At 43.1% G+C, this 20317-nt stretch overlaps 5 protein-coding genes across 6 annotated transcripts; 2 read left to right on the top strand and 3 right to left on the bottom strand.

Annotated features, from left to right (window-relative positions):
* Positions 1-1881: 1881 nt before the first annotated feature.
* On the bottom strand, positions 1882-5620 carry vac14 (vac14 homolog (S. cerevisiae)). The gene has a single exon (XM_086184305.1). It carries the CDS (start codon positions 5024-5026, stop codon positions 2657-2659), a length of 2370 nt encoding a protein of 789 aa, XP_086040431.1. The 5' UTR covers positions 5027-5620; the 3' UTR covers positions 1882-2656.
* On the top strand, positions 5206-9341 carry LOC147244971 (uncharacterized). Its single transcript, XM_086184306.1, has 4 exons — positions 5206-5627; positions 5734-5852; positions 7203-7290; positions 7401-9341. The coding sequence occupies exons 1-4, from the start codon at positions 5360-5362 to the stop codon at positions 8177-8179; spliced, it is 1254 nt and encodes a 417-aa protein (XP_086040432.1). The 5' UTR covers positions 5206-5359; the 3' UTR covers positions 8180-9341.
* Positions 9159-13466, bottom strand: LOC147244970 (uncharacterized). The gene is made up of 4 exons (XM_086184307.1): positions 13041-13466; positions 12434-12573; positions 11804-11909; positions 9159-11729 (listed from the first exon to the last, which is right to left on the bottom strand). The coding sequence occupies exons 1-4, from the start codon at positions 13321-13323 to the stop codon at positions 11116-11118; spliced, it is 1143 nt and encodes a 380-aa protein (XP_086040433.1). The 5' UTR covers positions 13324-13466; the 3' UTR covers positions 9159-11115.
* An 840-nt stretch (positions 13467-14306) lies between these two features.
* On the bottom strand, positions 14307-17043 carry LOC147244969 (uncharacterized). Of its 2 annotated transcripts, none has more exons than XM_086184309.1 (4): positions 16359-17043; positions 16196-16277; positions 16020-16107; positions 14307-15474 (listed from the first exon to the last, which is right to left on the bottom strand). In XM_086184309.1, the coding sequence occupies exons 1-4, from the start codon at positions 16652-16654 to the stop codon at positions 14813-14815; spliced, it is 1128 nt and encodes a 375-aa protein (XP_086040435.1). In that variant the 5' UTR covers positions 16655-17043; the 3' UTR covers positions 14307-14812. The 2 variants fall into 2 exon arrangements, with proteins under 2 accessions (XP_086040435.1, XP_086040434.1); XM_086184308.1 differs by having other exon boundaries at positions 16020-16116; positions 16359-17040.
* On the top strand, positions 16312-20064 carry pgls (6-phosphogluconolactonase). The gene is made up of 7 exons (XM_086184310.1): positions 16312-16499; positions 16591-17148; positions 17489-17757; positions 17900-18007; positions 18098-18199; positions 19209-19349; positions 19707-20064. Exons 3-7 carry the CDS (start codon positions 17494-17496, stop codon positions 19851-19853), a joined length of 762 nt encoding a protein of 253 aa, XP_086040436.1. The 5' UTR covers positions 16312-16499; positions 16591-17148; positions 17489-17493; the 3' UTR covers positions 19854-20064.
* Positions 20065-20317: the final 253 nt, after the last annotated feature.

Below are 20317 nucleotides of genomic sequence, written 5' to 3'. Positions count from 1 at the left end.
CACAGGGTTGATTTTAAATATGCTCTGTTTGAACCAGGAATCGAATGAAATTCAAAAACAGTCGTGATTTGGTATGAATGTCAGCGCTTTTTAAATCTTCGGGTTCGTTACATGCTGAAGTTGATTTGGTTTGTATCTAGATCCTTGAGGGGACAGTCAGCTGGAACAGATGGATTGCTTTGCTCTGTGGGTTTACGTCCTCACACACATCTATGTGTGCATGCAGGCTTGTCACACAGATGCAATCAGAGATAACGAGGAGACTGAAACGTATATCACTACTTTCTTAGCTTACGAAGCAACAGGGTACAAAACAGAGTCTTGGAGGTCTAATTTTCTACATCCAGCATTTAGAACTATTTCATCATGGCTGAAAATAACAACCTAGTCTGTTTCCCTGAATTGAAATGAAACCTACAGATAAATGGGCTGGATCTTTACATACATGAATCTTACACTATGCCATCTCTACATATGTGAACCCTGTCAAAGTCATCAGACAACAAAAATGCACGCTGGAAATTTCTCAGTGAATGAAAGAAAGCTGAATTCTGATTATCCAGCTTACCTCACGGTCCTTGAAGGCCTACTTTATTGACTATACTCAATCCATGCATGTCGGATTTTTGGCAGCCAGGCTCCAGATCAGCTGCACAGAGAAGAAACACATTCTCTCTCTTTGCATTCTGATAATTCACGTGAGATGTGTTGCTGTCAATAACTTTCTTCTATCCAGAACTGCTCCAAACAAGAAAGCAGCAGCCATAGAAGAAGACCACTGAGGTAGAAACACACACAGCGTCCACGCACCGAGCAGACACGTCAGCCACCATCTGTGAAATTCAATGTAGCGCTGATGGCTGACCTGCGTTCTGTTGTTTATTCAGGCTATAGTGGGTTGCAGGGGGGTTCAACTACACACGGCCCTGAGGAATGGAGGAAGAGGAGGGGGAGCCTTCTTTGGCTGCGCCATAAATCGGTATGCCCCTCCAAGGAAAACCATTGAAGTCATGGAAGTAAAAGTGGAAATAATCAATGACAAAATCAGTGGTTTTGTTTGTCTGAGCCAGTTATGGTGGAAAGATATGCCAGACATATAAGCAACTCAAATTTTGAGCTCTACAAATAATTTAGGCAATGTTTTGACATTTTTCCTTATTAAATTTGAGTTAAATGTTACATCAATATCCAAATATTCTCTTTATCAACAAAATAGTTTGCTTTCAATGAAAGTTAAAACTGTCTCAGATATCAAATCACTATTAATTTAGATAGATTTGTGTAACCTTAACATGGTACTGTGCAATAGCCAACACTTATGCTGCTTTGATGGTGTATTACAGTGTATTCTAGTTTTTTACTGTAGTTTTTGCTATTTATTGCTCTGTACTTTTTCTGCTGCTACTTCAGTTTCTGCTGCTGTAACAGAGCCAATTTCCCCACTGTGGGACAAATAAAGGCTTATCTTATCTTACATTTTTGCCAGTATAAACATTGCATTTGTTGATTCAAAGTTTATAAAGTAATTTAGACAGATAATTATCGTTAATCATTAGTTCTGTAACAGATTTATAAAGACTGACAAAAAAAGAATTCAACTCATTTTTATTTTGGCTTCTTTGTACCAACTATAGCCCTTTATATTGTCATGACGTTACAGCAGCAAATGCTGTACTTCAAAAACAAACAAACACACATCCTAATCTTAGAGAACGGAATTAATACGTTTCCATATTATGTGATCCAAGGGGTGATTAACTGAAAAAGTGACCCAAACCAGAGTTACATTTAATTATGCACCTTCTTTTAGCGCCTGAAGAATAAAGAGCCCATCAGCAGTACTAAGTCCACATCAAAGTAATGACCACACTGAGGAGTATCTTCTTAATCACATGGTCCACTTTATTGATTTTGTTGTTGTTGTTTTTTTACACAGGAATGACAAAAGTGCAAATCTTTAAAAGAATAAACAGCTAAAACAAAGAGTAATGCACATATGTAAGCAAGACAAAGAATTAAAAGCTTCAGGTGTGAAAGGTAGTTTCTGATCAGTCGCCAGTAACGGCGAGGAGCGTAACATCATTCAGACCTGCAAACTATATCAATGACTTCCAAGCTCTCATTCCAACTCAGTCACAACTCAGCATGTGACATCTATTTTCTGGCTCATACGAGATTAAGGCGACCTTGAGGGCACACTCTGCTCACGCGGAATCCTTCACATCGTGATACGCCATGATAATGTGATGGTTTGCATGGACATTAAATAACAGAAGTGAGCTATTTAACACTGAAATGCATGTCGGTTTCACTTAAAATGATGTAACCTTTTCGTTTAGCTGGAGAGACTCTCAGCCGCAGACAGCACACGATAAGATACGGATGATCACAACAGTGTAACCAGCAGTGTCTTTTAGAGATTTTCTGTACATTCTCAAAATCTTCATAGAAAGCGGTTATTACATGACAGTCTCATCTTCATAAGCAAAGAAATTTACAAACTTCTTTTATCTTGACAAGTTTTAGGACAGTTTTTATGATGTGAACTAACATTTAATACTTTTTGGCTTCAAGAACATCATAGTGAATCAAATTTTTTTATAGTAAATGTCCCTTAGCGCTCTTCTTTCACGCTTCTCTAGCTGAGTCACGGGCCTCACATCAGCTTCCTGTCCGGGTGATCAGAGGCACGTCCGGAGCGCTGGTGTCTGACCTCTAGGTGTTTACTCTGGACACAGTCAAAATGCTGCAGCAGCTCACTGTAATCCACGTGAGTGTGAAATGCCCGTTTGATTGCCTGCTGTTTAGAGTCCATGTACTTGGACTCATCAACAGTCCTCATGAGATCTGGATTGGGGACGCATTCTAAACGGTGGGAGAGAAGCTGGAAGGCCTGGCTCTGAGGCAGCAGCATCAGCAGGCCGTACAGCGCCTTAATCAGGTAAGGGTTGTTCTCCACATCCAGAAGCTGCAGACGCAGGTAGGTGAAAATGGGGCTTTCGATGAGCTGCACCAACTTGTCGACCTCCATCAGGAAGTCTACCGTCACCTCCAGATCTCCGAACTTCTGGATGAGATCATAGGCGTGTTTGTAGTTCTGCGTGAGGAAACAGAGCGACACGGTGGCAACGGGATTGTGACACCAGGAGCGATACAGGCAACAAAACAGGGCGCAGCTCTCCTGTGTACGCAGATCCTTCAGCTGGTTGCGTAACTGGAAGAGCTCAGCAGAAGTCAGCAGGATGGTGTTGAGGGTCTGAACCATGGTGGAGGCAAATTTGAGATCCTCCTCCTTTAGCAAGATGTCAGCCATGGAGTGGAAGATGTTCTCGGCGTGGAGCAGCAGACACAGCTGCCTGATGATAAAGGCTCCTCTGTTCTCTAGAAGCTTCCTCTCTAGACTGAAGCGTTTAAGCAGATTGATCATGAACTTGTAAAAGTAAGAGTTCATGCTGGGGGTGGAGGGGGATGAATCCACCGCTTTGAAGCCTGTGCTGGCCTGCTGCCCTGGCTTGGTACCCTCTGGTACCTTGAGCTCCAGTTTGTTGTCAGTGCTGTCGCAAGATCCACCTTGATCCGTCTGGCCGGCAGGAGATGATGCAATCTCAGCTAACACTTCCAGATCTTTCAGTACGACCTCGTCAGACTCATCTGAAAGCGTTTTCAGCAGCATGGGAAACAGGCTGTCAGTGTGGCGGAACATCTTGCGTGGCGTCTTGATATAAAGATGGTATAGCCATTTTAGAACGGCTATGCGGGTCATCATGCCGGTGGAGGAGTCGTGGAGGTGGCGGTCCAACACCTGGACGATACCATCCAGGTCCAGAGTTACCTGAGGTCTATCAGAAACCACAGGAGTAAAGAAGCTGATATTATTGAAGCCAACGGATTCTTGTGATGCGTTCAGCATGTCACTACCGTCTGTCTCGGTCTTGGGTGGGCTGTCCTCCCTGGATGGCGACTCTGTGCTTCCATTTTTCTCCTCCTCCTCCTCATCATCATCCTCAGGTGTCACAAGCTTCATCAGACTATGATTACAAGCACTGGCTGCTTCTTTGGTGTTTTTCTTTCTGTCATCGTAAGAGAGACACGGCAGCACTGCAGTGAGAATCCCAGAGGAGTAGGGGAGCATGACGCGGCCTGCTAGCTGGATAAACTCTCTCATCCAGGTCATAGCTGTCAGCTGGATCAGGTCATTGGTCAGTTTAGTCTCATCCGCAACCTGGCAGTGGATGACAAGAATGTTGGCCATCTCTGCAAATTTCACGCTGGATGGTGTCTTCTTGATCTCCTTCAGGAATTCTCCCAGCACCACTTCACATGTTCTACGGATCTCTTTGCTGTTGTCTCCCAGAATCTGAAAGAGCCCATCTAGAATCTCTGGAAGGTAGTCTAGCAGATTGATATCTGGAACAGACTCCAGGACGTGGATCCAGGAGATGATGAACTGTCGGGCATATTGATTATTGGAGTAGATCCGCTCTCTCAGCAGAGGTACAAACGCCACAAGATCAAACTTGTTGCTTTCTGTTACTATGTCTTTAAGAAGCCTGTCCAGGAGTTCTGATCCACTTTTAACGTTGGGGTCTGGATCAGCTGCAAGCTTGCTGAGACCATCAAACAGCAGGTTGAAGTGGGGCAGCACAGCTCCCCTGGCCACTTTGACTATATTATAGAGAGCTTCACACGCATAATACCGCAAGCGGCTGTCTGAGTCGTTAAAACACGTGAGTACGGGCTCGATCAGCTCTTTCAGATACAGACCCGAGTCTTTGCCGAGGGCGATGGAGCAAGCTGCGAGTCCTATGAGACCTCCCTTGCGGCTGTGGGGGTGCTGGGAAAGCGCAAACTCCGAGGCCAAGATCTGAATAACATGACGGATTTGAGTAGAGTTGTTCTGAGCCACAAACTCCCGCACCAGCTTTTCAATTTCCAGAGCTGCGACTTTCCTCTTCTCGTACAGTTTGTCATTCAGCGCTCTGACAATATTGGGCGTCAGGGGCGAAAAATCCTTCTCCGTGTTCATGTTTGCGGTAACGAAGATATTCCCGTTTATTCAGTCTTGAAAAGCTTCTTTGATACGCCAAGAATCCCTCTGCATTTAGGAAAATGAATTAGACAAAACAGGGCTGCTTCACTAGCGGACCAGGAAACGTTTCACAGCACAACGCAGCTGACTGGCTGCATCCGCCGGAAATACCTCACGGTTGCCACATTTATTTAGGTCAGTAGTTCCGCTATCCTGCGTTAGCTTCTTTAGCTACTCGCTTTGGCATCCCATTTTCGTTTCTTTTTAACACCTTAATATTTAAACTCTAGGTGGAGCATAGGGCTTCCCTTCCAACCGCCGGCGTCAGCGATGGTAAGCCGCCTCTCGCTCCACTCCCAGCTCTCCTCCATCATGGAGACAATGGCGCGGTCTGCCCTCAGCCAGGTCTGCAAACTGGTGGACGAAGACTCGGCTGGGCTCCGGTTGGAGTTGTCTCGTCTCCTGTGTGCTAATTCCGCCCTGGCAGAGAAAATTAGCAGTCTTGAGTATGAGTTGACGGTGGTGAAAAGAAAAGCACCCAAGTTGTGTAAAAGTGTGGCTGTCCAAACTGACAAGGATGCCCCGGATGCTCTTCATGGTATTTTTGGTTCACGATAGAAGTGTCTTTCAACACCATCCATTAGCATGTCGCGTCTGTGTTTTGTGTTCCCTTGGTCAGGCCATTTGTTTTGACTTTTCCTCAGTGACCGGACCTCCAACTATAGAGGGGGTCTTTGGGAAGGAATGGTGCAGAGATCTATGGAAGAACAAAGACCCCTTAAGCTCTGAGAGAGTCATAGATCCCCCACAGACCAGTGACAAGGTGAGAAGCAGGCTCAGCTCGTAGTCTGTTTGGATCTTTATTCTTTTGATGTCATTTCAACTCTTAAGCGGCACTATAAAAAGATGAGATGAGTTTCTGACCCTCGAAAACTATCATCAAATAAATACATTGTAATGTAAAATGCTTTGTTGTGATGTGCAGATGTCATCATAATTAACACAAGATCTGTCGTAGACTGTTGATAGTCGTTCACGATTAAAATTCACCAGACATTGTTTGGATGTTATCAAGTTAAACTCTGAATATTCTTACAGGAAGTAGTTAGTCAGTCAGTTAGGTAGTTGGCTAGCATGTCTGCTCCTGGGTGAAGCATGTTTGGTTGCAATGCACCAGTTACCCAGGAGCCAAAACTCTGTCGGTTAGTTTTGAGTGACGGCTGTCGAAGGTCAACTGCATGTATTTGTGCGTTGTCAGAAAGGAGAGTGTGTCAGCGTTCCCTGCAGACACAAGGATTGACACGCGTCACGTCATCAGACACTGGCAGCTGCAAAAGAAGGAACTTAAGTCTCTCTACATCCTTGTTATTGTTAGCAATAGCCAGTATTTTTCTCTTGACTCAGTGATACATGGCTGTGCAGCCCTGGAGTCGCTGGTTGAATAAATTGGAAGAAGTGCAGCTTCTGTGTGTTCACCATGATGCGGTTAGTGGTTAGTTTAACGGTTAATTGGTTAATGTAGGCATCCTTGCTGTGTAGAAAAGAACTGAAAGGCAACACAAACATTGACAGTGATAGCGATGAATACTCCCAATCAAACGTCCACCCCAAGGGAAAGTATTTAAGTTTACTTGAATTATTAAAACAAAACAAAAAAATCTCAAGCATTCACAATTACATTTAAAGTGGACTTTTGAGTACTTTCAAAAGGAAAAGCTCCAGTACTGAACCTCAATTAGAAATCTGAGTGATATACTTTTACTTGGGGTGGAGTAATATTTGATCGGGAGTATTTACACTTTGACTCAAGTACTGGGGTTTGTGTACTTTTTCCATCTTCATATTCTGGGTGAACTAATCACTTCAACTGTAATCACGACACATGACTCTGCTCTCAGCGTAGTTGTGGATTCGTTGAGCTCGTTGTATTTGTAGGGCTGCACCATTTTGGAAAAAAAAACCTTTAATTGCAAATATTTTGGCTGATATTCAGATGTGATTTTTCTTATTTGACAGGGAGTGTTCATTTTTACGTTTTTTGCACATTTTCATTGAGATCCGCATGAAAATGACAACGGTGTGGTTTTGAACTGGTATTCTTACACACACTTAGTCTTTGCAGTGGGCCATATTACAATTTTGATTAATTTAGCAGCCCTAATTTATTTTTCAGTCTGTGGCAACATTGTCTGACCAAATTATTAAGGTCAAAGAGGAAGAGGAAGAGGAGGAGGATGCCAGCAGCTACCAGCCGACAGAAGGTAAATTACAGCAGAAAACCAGCTTTGGGGAACAAGCCTGTTCAGATCCACCAGCTTTAAATTGCTTTTTAATTATTTTTTTCATTTGTCATTTTATTTCTGTGTTGCAGAACGTGAAGAAGGCTTAGCTGACAAGCCAGAGTGTCTGCCGGTTGATGAAAGCCCCCGCAGCCTTTCAGCTGAGCAGGACACGGAGAAAAATGTGCTCACAGGTGGTGGCGAAGAACCATCGATGCTGCCGATATCTGACGACGATCCAAGTGAGGCCTTCAGCGCCCCAATTGAAGATGAGGATGATGTGGAGTTTGTTGAAGAAAGTCAACAAGAGAGGACAATAAATGAAGCCAGCTGGATAAGTCAGAACAACCAGGAAACCTTGTCAGAAAACTGCAGCCTTCTGGATAAAGAGTCACTCGACAGCAGTGATATTCTTGATCTAGAGACCAGCAGCGATCCAAACAAAACCGAATACAGTTGTCCAATTTGTGGCAGGACATTCTTTCATAAAGGCACCCTGACACATCACATGAGAGCACACAAGTCCAACTTCTGTAATATTTGCAAGCAACACTTCCCTGCTCGCAAGAACAAGCTAAACGCACACACGTGTGTTCCTCCGGCGTCTTCCCTTAGGGTCAGCAAGTCATGTGAGTTGTGCGGGAAGACCTTTGCCAACCCGTCGGCTCTGAGGATTCACTACGTTGTCCATACGGGCGAGAAACCCTACACATGCAACATATGTGGGAAAGGTTTCACCCAGAAAGGTAATTTGAAAAGTCACCATCAACGTATCCATTCTAGCGAGCGACCGTACAGCTGTGGTGAATGTGGGATGACCTTCACGCTGAAAATTAACCTCAACCAACATCTGATGTTACACAGGAAGTGATTGGAAATATTTGTGAAAGCCGTAAGTGAATTTGGGGGGTGGGGGGGTTGACCTCGGGCGGCACGGCAGTGCAGTGGTTAGCACTGTCGCCTCACAGCAAGAAGGTTCCAGGTTCAAGCCCCGGCTCAGGCATGGGGTCTTTCTGTGTGGAGTCTGCATGTTCTCCCTGTTCCTGTGTGGGTTCTCTCCGGTACTCAAGCTTCCTCCCACAGTCCAAAGACATTCAAATGTGGACGAGGCTGATTGATACTCTAAGTTGACCGTAGGTGTGACTGTGAGTGTGAATGGTTGTCTGTCTCTATGTGTTGGCCCTGTGATGGACTGGTGACCTGTCCAGGGTGAACCACACCTCACACCTGAGGGCTGCTGGGATAGGCTCCAGCCCCCCCAAGACCCTTAACAGGAAAAGTGGTAGAAATGGATGGATGGATTAAGCTCAGAGACTAATGTACTGATTCAAACGTGAGTCAAGTGTATTTAATGTCATGTTTTGATGTGTTGCACATCTTCAGTATAATAATCCAGCAGCCAGATGCATCAAACCCACTCGTGACTGGCAAATGCTTGCTTTTCTAACCTCATTTGTATGCACTGTTCTGTTCTACAACTGTCACTCATCTGTGTACTCGTGTACAGGTACACGAGGCTAACATCCACACACAAAAGGAAAATTGAGTTAATTTTCCATGTGAGTTGCTGTTGAGAATCTCTTCAAATGGTGGTTGCAGAGGCGGGAGGTTAGACTAGCCATCAGCGGTGGTATCGCCAGTCACAGATTAATTAAAGTTGGGGGAAATGACTGAAGATATGTGAATTCATAAGTCGACTTATACAACGTGGCACAAAAAGGTATAAACGACGGACCATTTAAACATAATGAATATGCTTATACAAACTCATACACTCAAGTCGTATAAATACTGACATTTTACAATTGAAATACTACAAATTCATACCTTTTGTGGTTTCGTTTGTACACATCGGTTGTGCATCTGGCTCAAGGAATGTGTAGCTACATTTCCTGTTTTATAACCCTTTTTTTAAACTTAGCACTTAATCATTCACTTTTTTTGAAATGAAACAATCTTGAATGTTCACGTTGAAATCTTAATTTTATTAAATAAAACATTCCCTTTGAAGTACCAATGGTTTTTTATTATTATTATTATTCAGTCCAAAACTTTGCTTGCACTTAAATAGTCAATCTTTACATATTCAGAAAGTAGACCTTTTAGGGGCTTTATTAGAGCATGCAGGTGTGAGTGACAATGGGGGGGGGGGGACAAAAACAGCCTTCACCCTGTGCATCGTTTTTTTTCTGGCCAGCTGAAAATCACAACTTAGTACATACAAGTGCTTTTTGGATTTTTTTTTTTTTTTTTAAAGAAAAACAGTAACAATATCATAGTGTAGTTCATTGGACATAAATGTTTAACATTTATGAAAATCAAACATTTGTATTTAACGTGAGTGAAGCAGCAGCAACATAAATTCATATCACTTAATAATTTGATCATTATCTGGAACTTGTGTGAACATTTCTGTTTTTTAATAGTTTCTACACACAAAGCTTTTAATGCCATAAAATGAGACTCCATATGAGAGAAACTCAAAGGACCTGGACAAGCTAGCACCTGTTAGCCTTGTCTCAGTCGCTGCAGCAAAAATCTCACAATTTTAAATTATTTCATTAAAATATTATGCAAAACATTATTTCTATTAATGCGGTTCAAGAACATGAAAAGTGTATCTGAATGCTTGACAGAGGTATGCTAACCTGCCCATCCAATACCATTCATTGTGCTAAGCTAACTAGCTGATCTCCAAGGGTCTGGGTGCAGCACAGAGGAGAGAGTGGTATGTATCTTCCTGTCTGGCTCTTAGGAGGACGTCAAAAGTTGGTGTGTTCCTTTCATCCCCCAGTAGAGTTTAAGCCTCTGGCTCATGCTAAGGAATTTAGCATTTCCCAGTTCCTAAAATAAGGCTCAACATCCCATATTTCTGGCCGTACGCTGCCTCGTTTGAGTGTGTATGAATACATGAATGAAAATTGCACTTTTAAGCAAACAGTGAGGCTTTATGAAGAGGTAGTTTTTATAGGTTTATGCTACATGTGTGCAAAGAATGGCGCAGTTGTCCAAAGCTTTTTTTAACGAGGAACTTTGTTGGCCTGAAATGACACTGAGGTATGCGAAACTTGAAACGGCAGACAGATGATAACATGCTATACTATTTAAAATCAGATTCACGGTATCTTATCAGTCACGTGAAATGAATATCTGTGACTTGTAACATTTGTAAGGGACCCTCTAACGGAGTTTGCGCACAACTGAAAAAAAAAAATCACAGAATTAGAAAATGTCCAAATTTTTGTTTAAATAATGAAAGCCAGAAAATTTCCATAAATGTTTCCATAAATACCTGAATACAACAGTGGAAGTGCTTCAGTTCAAATTAACAGAAAAATCTCATTTCGATTATTTTCATACGCATTTAAATTATGATCAAACCAGGTAGCTTGTCATTAATTTCAGTTTAATATACTGGTGAATTGCGAAAATGATTTCTGCATTATTATTTTTTTTGGAAAGTTTACACAGGTGTTTGTGAGAATCTGTGGTTGTGAATTATTTTCTGATGCGTGGAAAAAGTCATGGTAATTCAATTAAATCAACCAAAGCCCAACCAGTCTAACGGCACTCTTTGACATAAAGACTTGATGGCTGCTGTGACATCTCTATAGTATTTTTGGTTAAGCTAAAAACAAACAACCAAGACATTACAGCAGCACCGTTCGCCACATAGGGCTGTACAATATATTTAGAACTGCAGTGTTTCAAATCTATATTTTTCCATCCAGTTTGAGTTTCTTGTGTATGCTGGCACAAGCTGAGAGCACTTGAGTAACACTTCTGGTCATCGCGAGGTTTCACCGCTCAGTTGAAACACTGGTGGTGATTTAAACCATACTTATACGCATAACACTTCCCACAATCCACACAGCTGTAAGGCTTTTCACCGGTGTGTGTCCGAAGATGTATGTTCAGAGAGCTTTTCTGGGAGAAACTTCTGCCGCAATCTGTACAGCTGTACGGTTTCTCCCCCGAGTGTACGCGCTGATGCAGTTTCAGGTAGGTCTTCTGGGCAAACCGCTTCCCGCACACTGTGCAATTGAACGGTTTCTCTCCCGAGTGTCGTCTGATGTGGACTTTTAAGCTGCTCAAATAGTTGAACACTTTCCCGCAGAATAAGCACTCAAACTGCTTCGTTGGCTTCATGGGTTTTGGTTGCATGGTGACTTCTTTGGTTGGGTTCATGTGGGCGTTGTTAGGGAAGTCCAAGTATTCACCTGTGGCTGCAGGAGGGTTTGTGTTGTTGATCAACGTGCTCATGGTTGCATCCTCTATTAACTTGTCCATAATGTTCGGCTGTGAGCGGTGTTGCGTTTGAGGGTCAACTGCCAAACCGAAGCTGTTCAAGTCGTCCGAGTGTAGCTGCAGGTCACTGTCGGATCTATGAAGCATGTTGTCTGCTTCAAAAATACCAACGCCTGTCAAAACAGGACAAATGCATTTATTTCACAATAAAAGATTCATACTTTGAAGAATTAGAATGCAAGCTTACCTTTTCTGCTATCTGTGAGCCTCATCTGCTGTCCGATGGGATGATCGTCATACATTTCCTCCTTGACAAAGATGAGATCAGGTTCTCTCTCCATCAGATCCAGCACCTACCAACCAAGACAAGCACTTGTTATACACAAAGCCCGGGTTTTATGCTGTTTTATCAAATCACTGCACCCAGTCAAGAAAGTAATCCAGTCTTTAGTCCGACACTAAAAGTACAATTTCTGGGAATACCCCTCAACATGCACAGGTCTGATTCTATTAATGCAGGCAAAGACTGTTTTAGAGATAATTGTATTTGACGATTCTTGACAGAAGTACGCTAACACTTCCCATTCACAATCATTCATTATGCTGTGCTAATTAGCGGTCCGCAGGTGTCTATGACGAGAGAAGAGTATCAATCTTCTTGTGCATTCCACAAAAAGTTGAAAGCAGCGTATCAAATATTTATGTAAACATTGTTTATGTTTCCTTCTTACTGACATTTGAAACTGATTTGTTTGCAAAGGTGCAGATGAGAATAACATTTTCATATCTGATGTGATAATTAAGAATACATGTCATGGTATGTGGGGTGTCCTTGGTGGAAATGTTCATGTTACTGTGCAGCTATTCCTGCAGAGACCTGCGCTCCCATGCTTGACATTGTAGCTTGCTGCAATGTCTCCTTCCTTTGAGGGGGGCCTCCCTTGTCGTCTCTCCACAGGTCCATGCACCAGTCCTTCCCAAAGACTCCGTCGATGGCTGGAGCAGACTGCTGCTGATCTGGAAGGAGAAGATAAGTAATTATAATCCTTCAAATATAACTTTCCCTTCTTTGTCAGGTGTTCTAGCTTACATGAATGTGCTGCTGGATGGCAGATGTCTCCTAGTTCTCTATATTTGTCACTGTTTGTGCACTGGAACCACTCAAATTCTTCATTTCACTTGTGACTGCTGAATTTTGGATCGACTGCTACAATACATATAGTCACAAATCATGCTTGAGGACCAGTCTCTTGTAATCACATTTTCAAAATTTACACTTCCGCCACTGGATGTAAACAGTCCTCCATTGTCAAACTGCACCTACATGATCCTGCGTAGTGAAGCTCAAACATTCATTAATAGGAACAAGAAGTAAACACATCATAAACTTGAAGTGGAATCCTAATGATACACATCAGTACTCTTGACTTTTATATTTTTACAAGGAGACGTATCGTAATGGATGTGTAAGCCTGGAGACCCACCAGGTTTCTGGCCATCCTGTCCCCCGGGGTGACGGCGGCCACCGCTGTTGACAGGAGCGGGGTAATACTGTGCCTCCCTCGCAGCTCTCAGCTGGACCTCCAGGGAGTAGCACCTCTTCTTCAGGGCCTCGTTCTCAGTCTTGTGCTGGGATATTTCGGTTTGAAGGACGGACGAGCATTCATCGGCTAGGTTTCCTATTTCAACTAAAGCTGCCTTCGTTAGCTTGTCCAGTATCGCGGCTAACTGCGTCCGGAAACTTCGGTTAGTGGTGTCGCACATCATCTCGACGACGAGGCTGAATATTTAGAAAGTGTGTCAAGATTCCCCCTGTAGCGACGTTCCCCTCTGGAGTGAACAAAAGCTCTGCTTGAATGCTATTCTTACAGATAGGACTGTTACTGTATGGTCTGATTTAGCTGCGCCGCAAGGGATTGTGGGATTTGCGTCAACATTTTCGAGGTGTACTTGAAGGCAACATAAAGAAACAGTCAAAACATGTCGTTGTTTTTTTGTTTTTGTTTTTGAAAAAAACGGTAATTTTTTGGATTGCCAATAATACTTCTCACCCATATATTAATATTAATTATAATTAGATGATGTATTTAGTTAGCAAAATTCTAATACGTTGTCTTGAAGGCACTTCAGCACATATTTATGCGACAGCTAATTATCTGTAGTAAGATTAATCAAATTACTTCATTTATAATACTTTGTTTTGCACATTCTGGCAGTAACTTCTCTTGTGAAAATTTAGGAAGTTTATTATGAAAAATTTGACAGGAAGTGTCATTTGTGTATCGAACAGTTGTTTTGACTGCACCCTTGCGGTCAAAGTAGAAAATTGCAAGCCAGCATAACTCTTGTCATCGTGAGTGATAGTGACGAGTAGCATCATCATAATTACTGGCTATAGCTGAAATGCTGGTGTTGTTTAACATACTAGTTTGATATTCCAGGGATAATTTGCTGTTTTAGTTTGAATAGGCTGATATACAGACACTCTTGAATACTTTCAGAATGTCATCGAACCCGGCATAAAAAAACAACAAACAATTATGATTTAAATAAATGTTGTCTACTGGTGCAGTTAATGATTATACACCCCAAAATTTTTTTAATTCAAAATATTCTATTAAAATGTATAAGAAATACAGATGTGTGGAGCCAGAGCCGTTCTGCCAGTGAAAAACATAGACTAGCATATTAACACTTCTGCTCATTTTCCATTTTTTAAAAGAAATGTTTATAAGCCTTGTGATGTCACACTTTGTTTATTTGCAATAACAAATGTTTCTGTACAATGTCTCATACCAAAACTTTGAATCAATTTCCACCAATAACTTCAGCTGAGATGTTGCTCCTTTATAAAGAAATGTGGATGATTTCTGCTTTAAAGCATCATATTCTATTTACTCAATTTCTAGTACCTAAAGGACTTCAACTATGGCTGCATTTTTTAAAATTTACTTTTATATCTTCAACTGCTAATAAAACGAGAGTGTAAATTAATTCCCAATCTTTTTTTTTTTTTAATAGCTTACAAACAAAAACGTTTTCACGTACTGCAAATAAAGTGTTGAACTATGATATCAGGTCCCCTTTGGAGAATGTTGTGAAAAAACAAGATGTGAAAGTCAAGCAGTAGCGAACACATGACTGAGGTGTATTTTTTTAGAACAGAACATATTTGTGACCCAGACCTGGAGTAAATATCGCTTTAATAATTCATTGAGACGGCTAAAGACGTTACATCTGACTGTGCTACAACATTCTAAGTGGTTCCATTTATGAAAGTCCCACTAAACGTCGATTCACTCACATACACAGGCATCTCAGGCTCCAGGTGGACTGAAAGGTGTTTTTTCAGATTACAGTTTTTGGTAAAACCCTTCCCACATTTGATACACACAAATGGTTTCTCTCCCGTGTGTGTGCGCTGATGCATATCAAGAGTGCATTTCTGAATAAAGCCCTTCCCGCAAATAGGACAGCGGTACGGCTTCTCCCCGGTGTGTGTGCGCTGGTGTGTGTATAAATGCCCCTTTTGTGCGTATCTCTTTCCACACAGTGTGCACCTGAAGGGTTTCTCTCCTGTGTGACTCCTCTGATGTATTTCAAGCTGGCTAAAGCACCTGAAGCTCTTGCCGCACTGCAAGCATCCGAACCTCTTAGTGGTCGAGTTCCTCAAGTTGTGGATCTTCACATTTCTGAGCACATTGAAGTTTTGGGAGGCAACATTTAGAACCGTGTTTTTCCCAGCCTCTAGGTTTGAGTGTGCCGGTGGGAGATGTGGACTCCACTGTGTGTGTCCCCTTGCTGATCCGGTGAGAGAGGATGGTGTGTTCAGGGCCACAAAGCTGTCAGTAAACATGGGCCCCTGATGCTCAGAGGCGAGTTTGGACTGCTGGATCACATCTGGACTCTTCTGGGCATCTGTTGACAGTTAAAAATTGGAAAATTACTTATTGAGATGTCTTGAAAAATGAATTAAGGAAATACTCTGAGTTAGAAATTTGTTTTTACACACTAGGAGTTTTTGATCCTTCGATTTAGTCTTCCTTTTTTGAACTCCTTGCTCCTAACATCTATTGTTTATCTCTCATAACATTAATGTATTTGCAATCCTGGGCGTTTGGCCATTGCAAGTATAAACTGACAGACTTCATTTAACTCCCGGCAGCCATTACTAGAACTGAACCTTCATTAGTAGTTGAGGTCCCACTCACATGGTCCTTCTTTGAAGTATTCAACTGTTTTGAATGACCAAGCGCACCTCAGGCTTTTTGAGGCGCTGGCAAACCACCCTGACCCCTGAACCTTGTTTCAGTTTAAGAGCATCAGCTGCAGGTCCAGTGCCTGTGACCACATCTGTTCTGCTTTTGGTCCACTTCATGATAAAACCACGACGGTGTGTTGTTCCCGTGTCCCATTCTCAGGCGTGTTCACTGCTGTACAATCTAAACATGGTAAAAACTCACTGTTTTCATTGGTCCGGTGATGGGCAGCATCTCCATCGTCCACCTCTGTCAGCTCTTCTTTTATCACTATCATCTCATGCTGTTCTTTCTGTGGGAGCTAATGAAGAGACACATCAGTGTCAATAAAAACACACCGGTACATCGTGACACTACCGCAGGATAAGAGCTCATCCTACCTCAGATGCAGCTGTCTGCTCGTCATCTTGCAGCAAGCAGCTGGACTCGGTGGAGGAGCTGATGCTCTCCCACGGACTCTCACTAGGATGGAATAAACAAATAAACCACACAGCTGTGAGAAAAGCTCACCCTGATGTGTCACGGATCTGGTGAATCACGCACCTTTTCATGGCATTCCTCGTCCTGTCGAGCTCCACTCCTGCGTTCTCTAACCCGTCTCCCACCACCGAGCATGTGGCCGCCGCGTCCTGCCTGCCCCGCTGCGCCATATGAAGCAGTTTCTCCATCAGATGCAGCTTCTCGGTGAGGGAAGCGATTTCATTCCTCCCTCGGGTTATCTCTATTTTCAGCATCTTCGACTCGATCTCCACCAGTTTGCCTATTTCCATTGCAGCTGCTTTGGACAGAGCGTCCATGATGGACGCGAGCTGAGCCTGGAAGGAGAAGACTGTCGACATGTTTGTGTACTGTGCCACCCTGGACGCGGCGGGTTGTGGTATTGTTGACGACAAAATGTGGTAACAACAATGTAAAACACGCGTGAGTAGCTGCGTGTGTATCCACACAGGAAGCGCGCGAGTGAGAGTGAGGTTGGCCAGGAAGTAGCGATTTCCATCTGCCGGGTGGGGGGGCTGACATTCTCACACTCACACACACACGCGCACGCACCCACGCAACTAATATCCATATGATAATTAGTATTGACCTCGATATATGTGTATGGCAGCAAATCCGAGGGAGAGTCGCTTTAATGGCATTTAACACGCTACAAAGCTGACTTCGTCCCAGCAATAGAGTTGGAAACTCAATTAACCAGAATGCAACGCGATCTAAACACTGAATATGATTGGCTGCAGAAAAGCAGCTTCAGGAGTTTCAGGAAGTAGCGCATGGAATTTCATTTGCCGACTGAAAATCCTCATGTACATCCCCTCTTAAGACTCCACACTGGGTAAAACGGCGATTTGTTTTTGTTTTTAAATGAAAAAAGCTAGAGTTTGACCACAGTGCAGGATTATTTAAGACGACATGACATTTGCATCGCTCCTCCTCAGATTTAGCGGGTGATTGTAAATTTACGTCGTTGTAGGAGCTTTAATTTGAAATCTCGCTCATCTGCAACTTTGTCACTGTTGAGTTTGATTCATGATTTCACGCGTTTTAGAATATGGAGGAATATCCCAGCACCCCAGCTGAAATGTAGTGGAGGATCCAGTGCAGCAAACATCATGATGACTTGCAGAATGGTGTTGTTGGGTTTGACTTCCTCATGTTCCTCCTCCATCATTCAGGCAGCATGGCAGGTAGAAGAGTCGTGGTCTTCCCCTCCTCAGAAGAACTCGGTCCGGTACTGGCCCAGTTTGTGACGTCTCGGGCTGAGAAAGCCATCGGGTCTCACGGCAGGTTCACGCTGGGTCTCTCCGGAGGAAGCCTCGTGTCCATGCTCAGCAAAGAGCTGCTCGCCCTGCCAGACCTGGACTGCAGCAAGTGGGTGGTGGGTTTCTGTGATGAGCGAGTGGTTCCCTTCCATGATCCTGAGAGCACCTACGGGCTGTACGAGGTACCTGCACAGGGGTGTGTGTGTGTGTGTGTGTGTGTGTGTGTGTGTGTGTGTGTGTGTGTGTTGTGAGCTTGCATTTGTCATGGCTGCATTTGTGTTGTCATATAAGGATAAAATGGAAATCACTGCTTCTTTTTTGCAGAGTTGTCTTTTTTCTAAGGTCAACATCCCCGAAAGTGGAATATTAAGCATCGACTCCTCGCTGCCGGTGAATGAGTGTGCAGAGGATTACACCCGCAAACTGAAGAAGGTGCAGCATGTGTTTGATATCATATCTGTAGAAGGTTATGGCCGCTCACAACACATTGATTCTGAAAGTTGGTTACATCTGTCCACACAGGCCTTCCCGGATGATGACATTCCCATGTTTGACTTGCTGCTGCTGGGTATGGGACCTGATGGACACACCTGTTCTCTCTTCCCAGACCACCCTCTTCTAGAGGTGAGGACAGGGTCTCCTCTATAAAAAAAAAAGAATCCTGTGTCCAACACATACAGCCTTGATTCTTCAACACTGAATCTGAACTACATAAAAATATTTTTACGCATTCACTCCAGCATCATGAAATGCTCATACCTACATATTAGTTCTGTTGCATTCTTCATACCAGCAGTGTGGCAAAGACTTTGCCTTCCAAAAGAGGATGTGTCAAGAGAAGGGCCTGAACGATGCGGGGGTTTTGAGCCTCGCACTGATTTTAGAACAGAAAAAAATCAGGGTTTCTGATAAGTGCAACCAATACAGTGAATATTTGTGCTGGTTTAAAAGTAGACTGTCTTTATCTATAGTGCACCATTTTTTTTACTGAGATAACAAAGTGGAGGCTTATTTCTCAAACAGTAACTAACTTTATCAAAAAAAGTGTGTGTGTGTGTATTATGTATGTATGTATAACATTGTCCTACATAACGACTGAAATATGGATCAAAATTAAATAGTAGAGTTAACATCAATACTTTCACTTAGCGTTTTGAGTCCAGCAGGGATAGTTTTGTCTTACTACTGGAAGACAAAACTGAGGGCGTGAAAGACTTGTCATATAAGAACGCGGCCCATTGTTTTTTTATCCTTTCAGGAACGCCTATAAATTAGATTTTTCACAAACGTCTGTAAATGCTACCTCTCACTTTTAAAAGTATGGAATTTTCTAACAGCGCTCATTATAAAACCCCTTTTTTTTAATTCTCGCAGGCCCGCTAATTAAAGGTCTGGAAGCATGCCGGGGTTTGATGTGGCTCCTATTCTTGTCTGTACATTTCCAGACATTTCCGAGGCTATGTATGGATCATTGATAGGTTTGAGCAGATGTTGGACTTTGTGATCATCACTGTCAACGCCGAATCACAGATGTGACAGTTACAGTTTAGCAGGTTGTGGTTGTCACGCTGACACTTTACTACGATTGTATAGGTTACGTGTGATGTATAGTTTGGATGCACCCCGTATTTAGGAAACCAAGAAGATTGTGGCTCCCATCAGCGACTCTCCCAAACCACCGCCACAGCGAGTGACGATGACTTTTCCAATGGTGAACTCTGCACGCTGTGTGGCTTTTGTGACAACTGGCGGAAGCAAAGCACCTGTTTTGAAGGTACAAACAGATTTTATTGAAAATTCTCCCCTCTGAATCCTCCTGTTTTCCTAAAAAAGGAAAACTTCACGAGGCCATGCTAAGATACAACTTTTAATAAATATGAGATCAATGTGATACAGATGGGCTCTTAAATTGCACGGCTTGATAGGCACAGTTGATAAATTGCCTCTTAACTGTAAAAAAGTACAAGCCAGGAGACTAAAAATACACCAATTAAGCAAAAAAACATGAATATGAGTATACAGATGACTAAAACCACTAAAGCAATGAAGGGATGAACATTTTTACTGCCAACTGGCCCAACTGAAAATAGTTTCTCCTACTGAGTTATAACACAGTGACATTTTTATGCAGGAGGTGCTGGAGGGGGGAGAGGGCGCAGTGTTCCCAGCAGCCCGTGTTGTCCCAACTAATGGCGAGCTGTTCTGGCTGGTTGATGACCCCGCAGCTGCGTCTTTAACTATCCAGGTGGAGAGGCTGGGCTCTGGAGCCAAACTCTAACAGAGAATAAGGCAGGAAGACGGCGAAGTGACGGGAAAACGTACACGGTGCATTCCTACGTTTATTTGAAACAGTTTAATTGCGTAGAGAAGATGATAAACTACAAACACTGAGAGGTCTGTATTGTTCTGTGTGTGTGTGTGTGTGTGTGTTTGTGTGTCAGAGCTGAAACTGTATCCACGTGTGGTTTAATAAAATGACTGGAATTTGAGAAATACAAAGAGTGCTTTGATTTGCCTTCACACCTTTTGTAATATAACTAAAAGAGCTGTTAAAATACCCATCCAATTTCTACATTGCTTATCTGTGGTGGTGGTGGTGGTGGTGGTGGTGGTGGAGGTGGGGGGGGGGGGGGGGGTTGGTGCCTATCCCTGCTGACATTGGGTGAGAGGTGAGGTTCACCCTGGACGGGTCACAAGTCCATCCCAGGGCCATCAGGAGCAATCAGGGTTCAGCATCTTGCT

The sequence above is a fragment of the Aulostomus chinensis genome, chromosome 18 (assembly GCF_037954235.1).
Source record: "Aulostomus chinensis isolate RoL2024-O1b breed Wild chromosome 18, RoL_Achi_v1.0, whole genome shotgun sequence".
Classification (NCBI taxonomy): Eukaryota; Metazoa; Chordata; class Actinopteri; order Syngnathiformes; family Aulostomidae; genus Aulostomus; species Aulostomus chinensis.
This window is presented reverse-complemented; position numbering and strand designations above follow the sequence as displayed.

Bases quoted from the DNA above. Each gene is read 5' to 3' on its own strand.
- vac14 (XM_086184305.1), bottom strand. From the start codon at position 5,026: ATGAACACGGAGAAGGATTTTTCGCCCCTGACGCCCAATATTGTCAGA.
- LOC147244971 (XM_086184306.1), top strand. From the start codon at position 5,360: ATGGTAAGCCGCCTCTCGCTCCACTCCCAGCTCTCCTCCATCATGGAG. The intron at 5,628-5,733 runs GTATTTTTGGTT...ACTTTTCCTCAG, and splicing joins TGCCCCGGATGCTCTTCATG to TGACCGGACCTCCAACTATA. The intron at 7,291-7,400 runs GTAAATTACAGC...TCTGTGTTGCAG, and splicing joins CAGCTACCAGCCGACAGAAG to AACGTGAAGAAGGCTTAGCT.
- LOC147244970 (XM_086184307.1), bottom strand. From the start codon at position 13,323: ATGATGTGCGACACCACTAACCGAAGTTTCCGGACGCAGTTAGCCGCG. The intron at 12,574-13,040 runs GTGGGTCTCCAG...TTCTCCTTCCAG, and splicing joins ACAGGATGGCCAGAAACCTG to ATCAGCAGCAGTCTGCTCCA. The intron at 11,730-11,803 runs GTAAGCTTGCAT...CTGTTTTGACAG, and splicing joins GCTCACAGATAGCAGAAAAG to GCGTTGGTATTTTTGAAGCA.
- LOC147244969 (XM_086184308.1), bottom strand. From the start codon at position 16,654: ATGTCGACAGTCTTCTCCTTCCAGGCTCAGCTCGCGTCCATCATGGAC. The intron at 16,278-16,358 runs GTGCGTGATTCA...ATTCCATCCTAG, and splicing joins ACGAGGAATGCCATGAAAAG to TGAGAGTCCGTGGGAGAGCA. The intron at 15,475-16,019 runs GTGAGTTTTTAC...AACTGTCAACAG, and splicing joins TCACCGGACCAATGAAAACA to ATGCCCAGAAGAGTCCAGAT.
- pgls (XM_086184310.1), top strand. From the start codon at position 17,494: ATGGCAGGTAGAAGAGTCGTGGTCTTCCCCTCCTCAGAAGAACTCGGT. The intron at 18,008-18,097 runs GTGCAGCATGTG...CTGTCCACACAG, and splicing joins ACACCCGCAAACTGAAGAAG to GCCTTCCCGGATGATGACAT. The intron at 18,200-19,208 runs GTGAGGACAGGG...CCCCGTATTTAG, and splicing joins CAGACCACCCTCTTCTAGAG to GAAACCAAGAAGATTGTGGC.